At 40.1% G+C, this 12,862-nt stretch overlaps 1 protein-coding gene across 1 annotated transcript in view; it reads right to left on the bottom strand.

Moving 5' to 3' along the window:
• TCF7 (transcription factor 7) overlaps window positions 1-12,314 on the bottom strand; it is a 118,630-nt gene extending 106,316 nt beyond the window's left edge. The window contains exons 1-3 of the mRNA XM_044664686.1: window positions 12,096-12,314; window positions 11,627-11,693; window positions 10,853-11,007 (exon numbers count right to left, since the gene is read on the bottom strand). Coding sequence (XP_044520621.1) covers window positions 10,853-11,007; window positions 11,627-11,693; window positions 12,096-12,308 — 435 coding nt within the window. The 5' untranslated portion in view covers window positions 12,309-12,314. The remainder of the gene's footprint in view (window positions 1-10,852; window positions 11,008-11,626; window positions 11,694-12,095) is intronic.
• Between the last annotated feature and the right edge of the window lie 548 nt (window positions 12,315-12,862).

Genomic DNA, 12,862 nt, shown 5'->3' with positions numbered 1-12,862 from the left:
GTCAGCTGGGGGGGGGGTGGGGGATTTGGGGGGAGAGGGAAAGAACATGAAACATGTAACTAGGGGAAAATATTAAAAAAAAAAAAAAAGAAGAGTCTCAGTTACTAAACAATCACCCTAGTGCAAATATCAATAATATGGAAATAGATCTTGATCAATGACACATGTAAAACCCAGTTGGCTAAGGGAGAGGGGTAGGAGGGGAGGGAAAGAACATGAATCTTATAACCATGGAAAAATCTTCTCAATTAATTAATTAAATAAAAGTTTCCAAATTTCAAAAAGAAAAAGAGAAAGTAATTGGGGGAAAAAAAAGAAGAGTCTTAGTCAGGAAGTCCATTTGGAATGCTAGAAGGCTCCTGAGTGATTAATTATATTCTTTTTTATTGTTGTTAAAACCCTTACCTTCCATCTTAGAATCAATACTATGTATTACTTCCAAGGAAGAAGAGTAGTAAGGGCTAGGCAATGGGGGTTAAGTGACTTGGCTGGAGTCTGAGTGCAGATTTGAACCCCGATATCTCCCATCTCTGTTTCTGTCTCTGAGGAACCTAGCTGTCCCCAAGTAACTATTTTTTAATCCCTGGCTTCATAGCAAGATTGGCAACTATACAATACCCCTTTCATCTGGCTCTGGCCATATAGAGAAAGGAAACCTTTGCCTCTGAGGAAGTATTCCTGAATGCCTCAGATTTAGGGGACTCTGTGGAGCTGCCATCTATCTCCTTTCCTCACAGAGACCCAGGTCTCAGGAGCCTTTGTTTCTTGACTTTCTTAGGCCATAAGTGGCTGCTTGCAGCTAAAGAAGCATTCGGTCCTGGGCAGGTATAATGGTATGGGGATCAGGGAGCTCTGGAGTATTATGTTATATATATGGTTACTGATAAGAGTGCTGGGTTTGAAGTCAGGAAGACTTTGAGTTCAAATCTGACTTCAGACATTCACTAGCAGCATAACCATGGAAAAGTAATTTAATTGATGTCTGCCTCAGTTTTTCTCAACTAGAAAATAAGGATAATAACAATCTACCTTGCAGGGTTGTTGTGAGAATCAAATGAGATAATATTTGTAAATCACTTAGTATAGTACCTGGCATATAAAAACAATCTTGCTATGACAATGAAGTACTCATGAGATAGAGGCAAGAAAGCACAGTTGCTCCCTCCTCTTTGGGACAAGGGAGTGATGGGTTTTGTGCCTACACAGTCTAGGTAGTGTTTCCATCTACTAAGACTTTCTCTCCTCATGGACAGGAAAGAGAAATATTTTCTTTTCCATAAGTCCTTTTCTTCCCACAAACTCTTCTGCTTCTGGTACCTCCTTGTACCTCAGTTTGCACATTTGTAACATGAAGGAGATGGACAAGACAATTGGAAAGATCTAAATAGTTTTGTAGCTCTTTTGGTACATGGCACAAGATCTCTTGGTAGAAAGACTGACTGGCAGCACCTTAGTGTGTCTATTCCCCAAAGTCCCGCCAAAAAAAAGCAAAATAAAAGTGACCAAAACTCATGTTGAAAAAATTGTGGGAATGGACACTAAGATTTGTAGAACTCTTCAAAATCTTTCTCATGCATTTTTTGGCTATGTAATTTCCTTTGAAAGAGAGACTATAAGAATAATAATGTAATAAATCTCTCCAGTACAAGGTATGTTAAGCATATGATGAAGTACTTTCATCATAGTTAGATAGTTTGAATATTATTACCTCTAAGTTTCAGGGAAATTAAGTTTCACACTGTCACAAAACAGTGTCAGGGCCAGAATTTGAACTTTGATCTCTCCTAACCTCAAGTTCAGTTTTCAGCCATTTCAGATGGGATTCAAGCTTGAGTATGAAGGTTTGGAGCAAGATAAAAGTACACCTTGGATTGCCAAGTATATTTTCCTTCACCCTGTAAAAATCGGATAAATACCTTTTGGCTATATCCTCGTTATTTTTGTTATTGACATCCTGTTGAATATAATTGTGTTATACGTTTCCATTTTTTTAATGTAAAAAAGCTACCCAACCTATTCCTTTAAGGAAAGAGGCAGTTGTGATGAGTGGAAAAGAAAATATTCCCCTCTCCTGTTCATAAGCACTAGATGAAGTTGGATGACCTAGGCATTAAGTCCTAATTAACCAGATTGGCACCATGGAGGAATTTCCCAGAGTTTCTATTGTAAATGTCCATTTCCAAGACCCAGGAGTCTGGGTGGAGACTTGTCTGAGCTTGTAATGTCATCTGTAAAAGCTCTTGCCTTTACTCTTTTAGTTTCCCTTCCTAACCTCATTTCCCAACAATCCCCAGTGCCATATGGGAATTGTTTGACTTTCCATACTGCGAATATGAGCCAATTGCTCTGCTGCTCATAGCTGACATGATCAAGTTATGATCAAGTTTGTGAACTTGCACATGATGCTCCATCTCCCTTCTCTTTTTCCTTTGCATTGGCTTTCTTCATACCTGGAATGTTCCCTTTCTCCATCTTTTAAATTTTTCCTGGCTTCCTTCTAGACTCAGTTCAAATCCCACCTTCTGTGGAAGGCTTTTGCTAGTCCTGTTTCCCCCTCCCAATATACACACACACTCCTCTCAGGTTGACTTCCAGTTACAATGAATATCACCAATACGTATCTAGTTATTGCATGATGCCTCCCCCATTAGAATGTGAGTTCCTTTAAGGCAAGAGCTACCTACCCAGCTCTTCTATAACCCTAGAGCTTAGCATAGTTTCTGGAACATAGTAAGTATATAATAAATGACTTAACTTGACTAGCTTGGAATTTGTATGAAACAAGTCTGAATGTTTCTCCTTAGACCAAAAAATAATACCCAAGTGAATATAAAGCTAGGTTCTTCAAAGCTCTTTGTAGCCAAGGAAATGGAAATGTATTCTAGATTATGTAAATCACATTTTTTTAAGTTATAGGAGGATGAAATAAAACTATATTCAACTAGTTAACAACCTCCTCTGTCTATTTCCCCTCCCTCATTCCTGCCTGTCAAATCTACTCATTCTTGAAGATTCCTCCAGCTTTAAGCCCTAACTTTTCCATGAAGACTTCTCTGATCTTTCTAGCAAGAATTTGGGAAGATCCTCTGAGCCCCCACAGTACTGTATTTGTACTCATCTTAGATAAACTTACTACATTCTACTCTCTGTGTAAGTCTTATTTGTTATGATCAAGATTAGCTGATTGTTCAATCAAATAATTGAGATGGTCTCTCTGTCACTCCCAAGTAGATACAGTTCACCCTCCTAAGGCAACTCTGTAGTTCCTCACTTCACTATAATGGTGTTGGACTTCATGTGGACACCCAATCAGCTAAAGCCTTACTGCTTGAGCTCAAACAATTCACCAGATAACTTCCTCAATAGGAGGAAGCATATACCATCATGCCCAATCAGACAAAACTGAAACGACTGAATAGTAGCAACAATACCCAGCTCAAATTGAATTTATATGAGAGATACAAGGATAGTTCAACACTAGGAAAATAATCAACATAATTAATCATGTTAAAAAAAACATAGAAAACCACAGTTGTCTCAATAGATGTAGAAATTTTTTTTTGACAAAATACAATACTCTTTTATACTGAACATCCTACAAAGTATAGAGAGACTTTTATATATCATAAAAAGTATCTGTCTAAAACAAAAGCAAGTGCCACATGCAATGAAGACACACATAAAAATCAGGAGTAGATCAAGCATGCTCATTTTCCCCACTATTATTTGGTATAATTCTAGCAATAGCAATAAAGCAAGAGAAAGAAATTAAAGGTGTCAAAACAGGCATGGAGGAGACAAAACTCTCCCCATTTTCTGATAGTATGTTAGTTTATTCAAAAAATCCTAGAGAATCAGAAGGATACTGAGACCACTAATAGCTACAGTAAAGTTGCAGGGTGCAAAGTAAAGTCTCAAAAATTGACAAATTTATTATATAATAACAAAAAAATTAAAGAGATAACAATACAAAGGGAAATGCCACTCAGAACAACTACAAAATACACAAGGTATTTGGGGATCAATCTGCCAAAGGACACAAAATACTTGAATAAATTAAATTACCAAGGAATTTTTTTAAGGAATTAAAGAAAGAACACTTACATAGTAGAATAATAATATTCAGTGCTCACAGCTGGACTGTGCCAATATAATAATGACAAAACTATCAAAGTTAATTTATAGTTTTAATGCTATGATGATTGAACTATCAAAGGGATACTTTACAAAGCTTGATAAAATAGTAATAAAATCCATTTGAAGAAACAAAAAATCTAGAATATGAAGGGAAATAATTTAAAAAAGGGAAATAATGAAAAAAAAGGCAGGAATGAAAGAGTAACAGCACTTCTAGACTTCAAATTATGTTACAAAACAGCAGGCGTGAAAACAATTTGATATTGAAGAATAGAGAAATATTAAGTAGTTCAACAGAATAGGCCAGACAAGGAAGAATCAGAAACAATGGAACTCAAAAATACTAGTGTTCAATAAACTGGAAAACATAAATTACTTAGAAAAGAAGTCTTTATTTGGTAAAAACCACTAGGAAAACTAGAAAGTAGTGTGGCAAAATTGAACTTGGACCAACATCTAAAGCAATATTCCACAACAAAATCTAAATGGATATATAACCTTAATATTAATGATCATCTTGTAAAAAATTAGAAGATAAGCAGATCATATACCATTTACAGTTGGGGGGGGGTAGGAGATCTTAACAAAACAAGGGATAAAGGCAATAGTCTCTCTATATATCAATTTGCTATCTATCTCTTTCTCTAAATATATGTGAAAAATGTTGATTTATGAGGCCTAAAAACTTTTGCACAAACAAAATTAAAGCATCTAGGTTAAGAAGGGAAGTGGTCAAGTGGGGAGAAAAAAAATCTTTGCTTCAAATTTTTCAGGTAAAGTTTTAGAATCCCAGATACATACATAAATGTATGTATCTATTTTAAAGATATATTTAATACCAAAAGTCAAAGAATAATGAACAAACATTTTTCAAAAGAAGAATTGTAAGCTATTAGCAATGCTCTGAATCATTAGGAATAAGAGAAATGGAGATCAAAAATAATCCTGAGGTTGGTGGAACTATTAATCAGTACGATAATTTTGGAAAGCAATTTGGAATTATACAAATAAAGTGATAAAAATGCCAATATCCTTTGACCCAGAGACTCTAAACTTCAAGGTTATTGATAATAAGAAATGGAAAATAGAATTGAATACAGACAAGCATGGAAAAACCTATACTGAACTGATGCAAACTGAAGTAAACAGCCAAGAAAACAGCATATATAGTGACTATGACAATGTAAATGGAAAGAACAATCAAAATAAGCAAAAGTGAATGCTGAAAAATAACAAAGAACAAGCATCCTACCAAAGAAGAGAAATGAACAAGACACCACCAATCAAAGCTTTTGCTAAAGTGAAAGGTCTATAGTACTGTATATATTTCCAAGCTTTTTTGATATATTGATGAGTTTTTCCAAATTTTTTCTCTTATTTTTATTTGGTGATACAGTGACAGATTAGTTACATGTAACTGAGGAAATAAAATATCTGAATAAAAAATAAAGTGACTGATTAGTAAAAAGCTGATGCTTTTAGAAAATATCTGTCCCATTTAAATAAAGCCAGAGATGATCAGCTAGTCATTCATCCCCATTTGAATAACAACTTGCTTTCAACAGTATGTAGATTTTAATGTATTAAGTTTGTTTAATAAATTAAGCATTAGAGTCTAAAATTAGACTCTAGATTCTTGTTCTGCAGCTTATCCTACATTTCTCCCATGTCTACTTTACATATTCTTCCTCTCACACTTCTTGTTCAGACTCCTTCTTAGTGGTGATCTTTTTCACTTCTTAGATTCAGTGTCTCTTTGCCCAAATGCCTGTCCAGATTCAGGATCTCAGCTAAGAAGTCCCTACTTTCTCCTCCTTTCCTCCTGACCTTAATGAATAGGTAGGGTAAAAAGACAGACCCAAGAGAGGCCACAGATTCACAGAATCATCATTTTAGATTCGGAAAGGATCTTTATTTGTTTGTCCTTCAATTAGGAAGAGTACTAATGGCTTCATGAGGTGATGACTTGTGCATCAATTGAATTTAAGTAAGGCAGTGTTGTGCAAAGTCACCAGCCTCACTCTCTCTTCCAGAATCAAAGGCCAGTGGCAGGACAAAAGTCAGGATGACTGTTAATGACTCAGGATACAGTGGATGATCTTGGTATCTTCGATGGCTGACCAAGCTCTAAGTACTCCATAGCACCTACTTTAGTCATCTTCATGACTATTGGAACAAACTGTTTTCATCTACCCATTCAATTGTGGGTCACATGCTTGAGGTAGACACCCCACTAATTCACTGATGTGTTGTGGCCCATTGGTTACCCTCAACTTGGGTTAGCCCATCTGCTGAGATGGTTTACTGGGGTGTGGCTGCCGCAGATGCTACAGCCTCTTGAAGCCAAGAGTGAGAGTTGAATGCGAAGTAGAAACCAAAGGAGTATGGGTGTTCAAGGAGAAATAGTATCTCTTGTGTGAGGGCTTGCTGAGCCCCTTTCAGAGTTATCATCCACCTTTAGAAAGGATCTAAGAAGCCATTTGCAAAACCTTTTCAGTTTGAAATTGAAGAAAGTGAGACCCAGACAAGTTAGGTCCAAGGTTATACAGGCAATATTTGAACCCAGATCCTCCAATGCCAAATCTAGGATACTGTAAGCCAAGCTATTTTCAGAAAAAGCCTATTAAACTAATCCTAGTTGCCTTCACATATTTTTTAAATTGTGTACTCTTTTATTACTGATTACTCTATACAAATCTGCTTTTTTAAAAAATGATAAGACTATAACTTACTTTTCAAGAATATGCCTCTCACCAATTCTCTTTTTTTAAAGCTCTTACCCCTACCCCATCTTAGAATGAATACTGTGTATTGATTCCAAGGCAGAAGATCAGTAAGGGTTAGGCAATGAGAGTTAAATGGCTTCCCCAGGATCTATTTGAATCCATTGCCTTCACATATTTATAGGAGTCACCTTTCCAACATTTAGAATCTGTGTTGCTGAGGAGATGAATCAATAAGACAAATTGTGTCTGTGTGTGTACATCCAAGCAAGAGTTCTTTCTAAAGGCTAATAATAAGCTTGGTTTTTCATCCTTATCAGTAGAAAAGAGATAGAAACCTACTTGCTTTTCAGTATTCTAATCTAATGCTTTAAGAGTTCTTGACTTTAATATTTGGGGAGACCTCAGTCTCATTGGGCAGTCATGGTTCTAACATGACCCTTCTCATTCGGTGATTCTTCTAACAATTGCTTACATTTTTATACCTCTTTAACGGTAGCTAGGTGATGCAATGCTAGGTTTAGAATCAGAAAGACTCATTTTCATGAGCTCAAATCTGCCCTCAGACACTTACTGGCTATGTGACTCTGGGCAAGTCACTTAATTCTGTTTGCTTCAGTTTCCTCATCTATAAAATGAACTGGAGGAGGATTTTTGCCAAGAAAACCCCAAATGGGTCACAAAGAGTCAGACCTGACTGAACAAATTAAGGTTTGTAAAGTATCTCACATGTTATCTTTTCTCCCTCCATAGTTTTGTCAAGTCAGGACTAGAGTTATTATTAAATTTCCATTTTATAGATTACAAAACAAGCTCGGAGATAAAGTGATTTGCCTGTGATCACCCAAAACAAGATTGGAAGCATGGTCATATCTGACTCTAGGTCCAAGTGCTCTTGCCACTGCACAAAACCACCCTCTTGTTCATGTTTTTCCATAGGTCTTCTTTAGATAAATCTATTGAATGCGCTAGAAATTTCTAGCATTAAAAAAAACCAACCATATACCGTTCACAGAATCATAGACTACATAATGTTTGAGGTGAGTAGAGCTTAAAAGTGTCTCGAGTCAACTATATTTTTATAAATGAGAAACAGAGGCACAAAGTAGGATCTATCCAACGCTATACAGTGGACTGATGGAATGAGGATGAGAATCCCAGGTTCCTGACTTCCATTATTCTGAGATAGACATTCTTTTTAAGAAAAATCAATCAAATAACTACGATTTAAATTGTTGTTCCATTGTGTCTGACTTTTGTGACCCCATTTGAGGTTTTCTTGGTAAAGATACCAGAACGGTTTGCCATTTCCTTCTCTGGTTCATGTTACAGATGAGGAAATTAAGGCAAACAGGGTTAAGTGACTGATCACGGTCACACAACTATTAAGTGTCAGAGGCCAGATTTGAACGCAGATTTGAAATCTTCCTGATCCAAAGCCCAGCTTTATCCATTATGCTACCTACCTGCCCAAGGACTCAAGTTAGTATTGTGACAATGATGTTTTTTTTTTTTAATTATATCGTACACATGTCTTTCGCACATTTTATGTCTATATCTACAGAAACACTTTAATAACTGGGATGGTATGGAGGCAAAGAGGAAAGTAGGGAATAGTCTTTAGTATGTGTATACATATGTAGTCTGTAATATATACACACTTTAATTACATATATACATTTAGTTTTCTTTTTATTATATTTAGCTCAAACTAGACTAATATTGCTGACCACCTAAAGGTCTAGAAAAGAAAAAAAATAGTGTTTCTGAAATGTTTCCTGATGGTTAGATATGCTGAGTTCTGGTGGTCAGAACTCTTTCACTCTCTGGATGGATCATTTTGTATGGGGGCTGGGAGTAGGAGGTAGGGACCTACAGTTTCATTGGCAAAGGGAACTCCTTAATGAATAAATTCTCCCAACCAAGTATACGCTAAACACCTGCTCTGTACCTTGGGGTCTCAGAGTTACCCTGAGCACTGAGAGATTAAATGATTGCCAATTTATGTCAGAAGAGCTTGATTCCAGGGCTTCTTTGTATATACTTCTACTAACTCTTGTATTTGTTGCATCTGCCTAGGAGAAAGTAATCTCTGTGAGGGCTTTCACTGTTTAGTTTTTGTCTTTGTATCCCTATCACCAAGCAGAGTGCCTACTTTATTCATAATCACCATTTATGATATATGAGATACACTTAGAGTAGAGCTAATTTTTTGCCTTTTTAAAAATAAATACTTGTCAACTGACATTTCTCTCTGAAGACAGTGTACTTGTTCAGGCTAAAGAAGGGTGAAAGTCACCCTATGCTCTTCTGAATGATGATGACTAATGCCAAATTAGTGGAGTCTGATTAATGAGATTTTATTGTACAGTGTGACAATTGGGCATACACCCATTTTAAGAAAACAAAGGTCTACGGTGATCTAAATGTCCAAAAAAGGAAAAATTAGGAAATGATCTAAGAATATTTCTGAAGATTCTTAGTTATTAAAGGCCCTGCTGCCAAATTCCTTTAAACAATAAGCTTCCTTGGTGCATTACAAACAGGAATCAATTCATGAAAATTCAATTTATATAGAATCTTCAGGAATATATACATTATGCCAAGATAAGTTAGTTCATGTATGCATTGTGCGTTCATAAGGTGAAGAGCTGGAAGACACTTTGGAGACAACTTCTAGTTCTTTTGCAAATGAGAAAATTGAGACCAAAGTGATTCATCCCAAGTCAAAAGAGTAATAAGTAGCAGAGTTCAGCTTTTATAGCAAAAGTATTTCATATCAATGCACACCCAAAGTTACTTAAAAATATGAAACAAATCCACGCCACCACAAGAAACCCATACATACAGATTCCAATTCCTAGATACTACATAGGAATGGGAGAATGGACAGAGAAGGGGTGACTCTTTTAACAAATTAGCTGCTCTAAAAAAAATCCAATTACCAATGAAGAAACAGTAAAGGAAGATAGGGGAAATGAAATTTGTCTCAGAAGGGTCCCTCACAGAAACACAAACACAGAAAAACTCACACACATTTTACTGGCTAGGCATGTATGGTATATTTTTCAGGTGTCCCCAAACAGAGCAGCCAAGCTGGTCTAGTCTGGGTGCCCTAACACTGAGGGAAAAGGGTGTGTTCTTGGCAGAAGCCTTCTGCCATAATAGCTGGGCTCCTGGCAGACTCTGGCTCTCACCCTGCTGTTTTGCACATCTCTGAAATTATACTCAAATCAAAGATTCCACTGTAAGTACTAATGCCTACACAGACATTGAAGGAACTGTTCCATTCTCCTCCAGTCTTCCCCTTTCCAAATTTATCAAAGCAACCCCATCAGAAAGCCAAGTTTCTCAGAATGCAAAATTCCTCAAAGCCTATAAATTGTAATTTATAAAACCTTTTTAGTTTCAGAAATGATAGAAGTAACTCCCTGTTTTAATTCTGGTCCTGCCGAGTGGGGCTAGGAAAGAATTCATTCTTTCATTGGAATTTTTAATCACCTTGCTTGGCACAACACCTCAGCCCTGCTCAAACCTTCAAAGAGTTAGATGGATCCTGACTTTGGAACTTAGGTAAAGCTTCCTGACTTCTTTAGCCCCAGCGGTCTCACTAGAATAGGACCTCTGTGTATGAAAGCCGGAGATGATTAGTAAAATAAGAAGGCTCCGGTCAAACTCAGAAGTCCCTGTACAGAAAGTTGTATGATTTGGAAGTGGGGGGAATAGTTTAGTTGGAGGTCCAGTTTTCTCTTCTACCGCTAGTCTCCATAGGTCCTCTGCTGGAAACAGGGTTGGAGGATGCCCACAGAAAGTTGGGAATCTTGGAACTGTATCAGTCTCTTAGCCAGGTTTGGGTCTGTGGGACCTCTTACCTAGAACTTTTTTTCTTCTTTAGTAAGTACTCTCCACCTGTCGACATCTAATTAGAGGCAAAGCGATCCAAAGTGCTGAGTAGAGTGAGAAGAGGAGAGAATTCAAGAGATGGGACTTACCAGCGGCTGCCCAGCCCCAGAGACAACTCCAGCTCCTGTCCCACCTCCGGTTCCCGAACTTACTCCGTTGGCCGGGTAGTGCACCAGCAGATTGTAGCCCGAATACACAGACTCTTTGTACATCCCGACGCTGCTGCTGTCCTGGGCCTTGAGGCCTGAGAAACCAGAGTCTATAAGACACACTGCCACACTGGAAGGGCTGGTGTCGGGGAGGGAAGAAGGGGGATCTTTCTGACTTTTCTTAAGATAAAAAATTTAAAAAGGAATGGCCATGTGGGTTCCTGGGGTGTGTGGTGTCAATGGAAGCAGAAGCATGGGAGTATCTCTGCCAGGGATAAGATATCTGTCTTAGGGACTCTGCAAAATCATCCAACTCCACAGCCTCGGAACCCCAAGTGATCACCCATCCCTAATCCCCTCCCTAGCCAGCTACTGTGTCCCCAACTTTTTCCCCCAGAAGCACCTCAGCACTTCAGTCACCTAGGGAGGAGGTTGGGGGGAGTGGGTCTGTTTATTCATAAGAAAGGGCAATGGACAGGAAATGACTCGATCAAGGGGAGTGGGTGCCCCAAGAGCTGAAAGCCCGCCTCCAATAATCCCCCAACTAAGCCTCTCCGACAATTCTCTACTTTGATTTGGGGGGGAAGGAGGCACTGCTCTCCTACATCCCTCCAACGGTCCCACCCCCTCCCGGGGGCCCAGAAGTGCTGCGGCTGCGGGAGGTGGCAATAAGTTGAAAGTCAGTGGGTGGGCCTGAACGGTCCATATACGCACCTTCTTCCAAAGCATCCGGGAGTTTGTCCTGGTACAGCCTCTGGGAGTTTGGAGCTCGCCGGAGCGTCTGAGAGAGAGGAGGGGGGAAGAGACAGAAAGACAATCAATGAGATTAAGAAGAGACACTGAGAAAAGGCCGGAAGAAAAAAATATAGGAGACAGAGAAAGACAAGGAATGAGAAAAAAGAAATTGATACATATGTGAGCCAGAGAAAGAAAGAGACAGCCGCCAATATCAAGTGAGACCAGGAGAATCAGAGAGCGCGGGGGAGGGTGAGTGGCAGAGGAGGGGTAGATAACCCGAGCAGGGCTGAGAAAGCAGTGAGGGGCAGAAGGAAGAAAAAAGACTCTGTAGTAAGTAGGGAGCGCCCTGGACTGAGCAGGAGGCGCAGGCGGCACTCTCTGTAGCCCCTCGACTGCCCCCAGCTCTTCGCAGCCCCCGCCTCAGCTTCTCCCTTGACTCACTCACCTCTGTCTGGCCCGGGCCGCTCCCGGCTTGGCCGCTGCTGCCCGCGCCTTCGGACTCGTTGACCAACGAGGACTTGAGGTCAGCTAGATCCCGCTCAGGGAAGCCGCCCTGGGGAATCTTCTCCTCCTGCTCGCCCTCATCCTTGAAGGCTAGCATCTCGTCTGTAGCACCCAGGTCGTCCCCGCTGCCGCCGCCTCCGCCCAGCTGGGGCATGATCCAGCTGGGGCCGCGGGGCTCCCGCTCCCGCTCTCTCCGCTTTGGCTCACTTTTCCACTCTGAGCTGCTCGCGGATAACTTCTGGGCACCCTCGGGGCCTGCCGGGGGGTAGTGGGAAGGGTCGTTTCTCCGTGCCTCTACCCCGGAGGGCAGACCGGAGTCTAGCACGCGCCGGCGCCGACTCCCTCGGTGCTGGGGGAAGGCTAGGGGTAGAAGTGGGAGTTTTAAGAACAAGCAAGCGGGAGGGCTGGACTGACTAAGGGCTGGAGGTGCGGTAGCAGCTGGAGGCGCGGGAGGCTAGGAGTGCTGCTGGAGCTCCTGGAGAGCTCAGAGCTCCAGACATCAAAGGCGCCGCGGATGATTGGCAGAGGCGGGGCGGGGCGCGAAGGGAAGGGGCGGGGCTGGGGCCCTGGACACTAACGCAAAGAAGGTGGAAGGGAGGAGTATCCTTAAAGGGCTAGTGTGCGCAGTGTTGGCTAGGGAAGATTGAGGAGAGACTGGGGGGGGGGGGGGAGAGGGGAGGAAGAGAGAGAGAGAGACAGAGAGAGAGA

This window comes from Gracilinanus agilis, chromosome 2, assembly GCF_016433145.1.
Source record: "Gracilinanus agilis isolate LMUSP501 chromosome 2, AgileGrace, whole genome shotgun sequence".
Lineage (NCBI taxonomy): Eukaryota > Metazoa > Chordata > Mammalia > Didelphimorphia > Didelphidae > Gracilinanus > Gracilinanus agilis.
The sequence above is the reverse complement of the archived record's forward strand: the minus strand, read 5'-3'. Positions and strand labels throughout refer to the sequence as shown.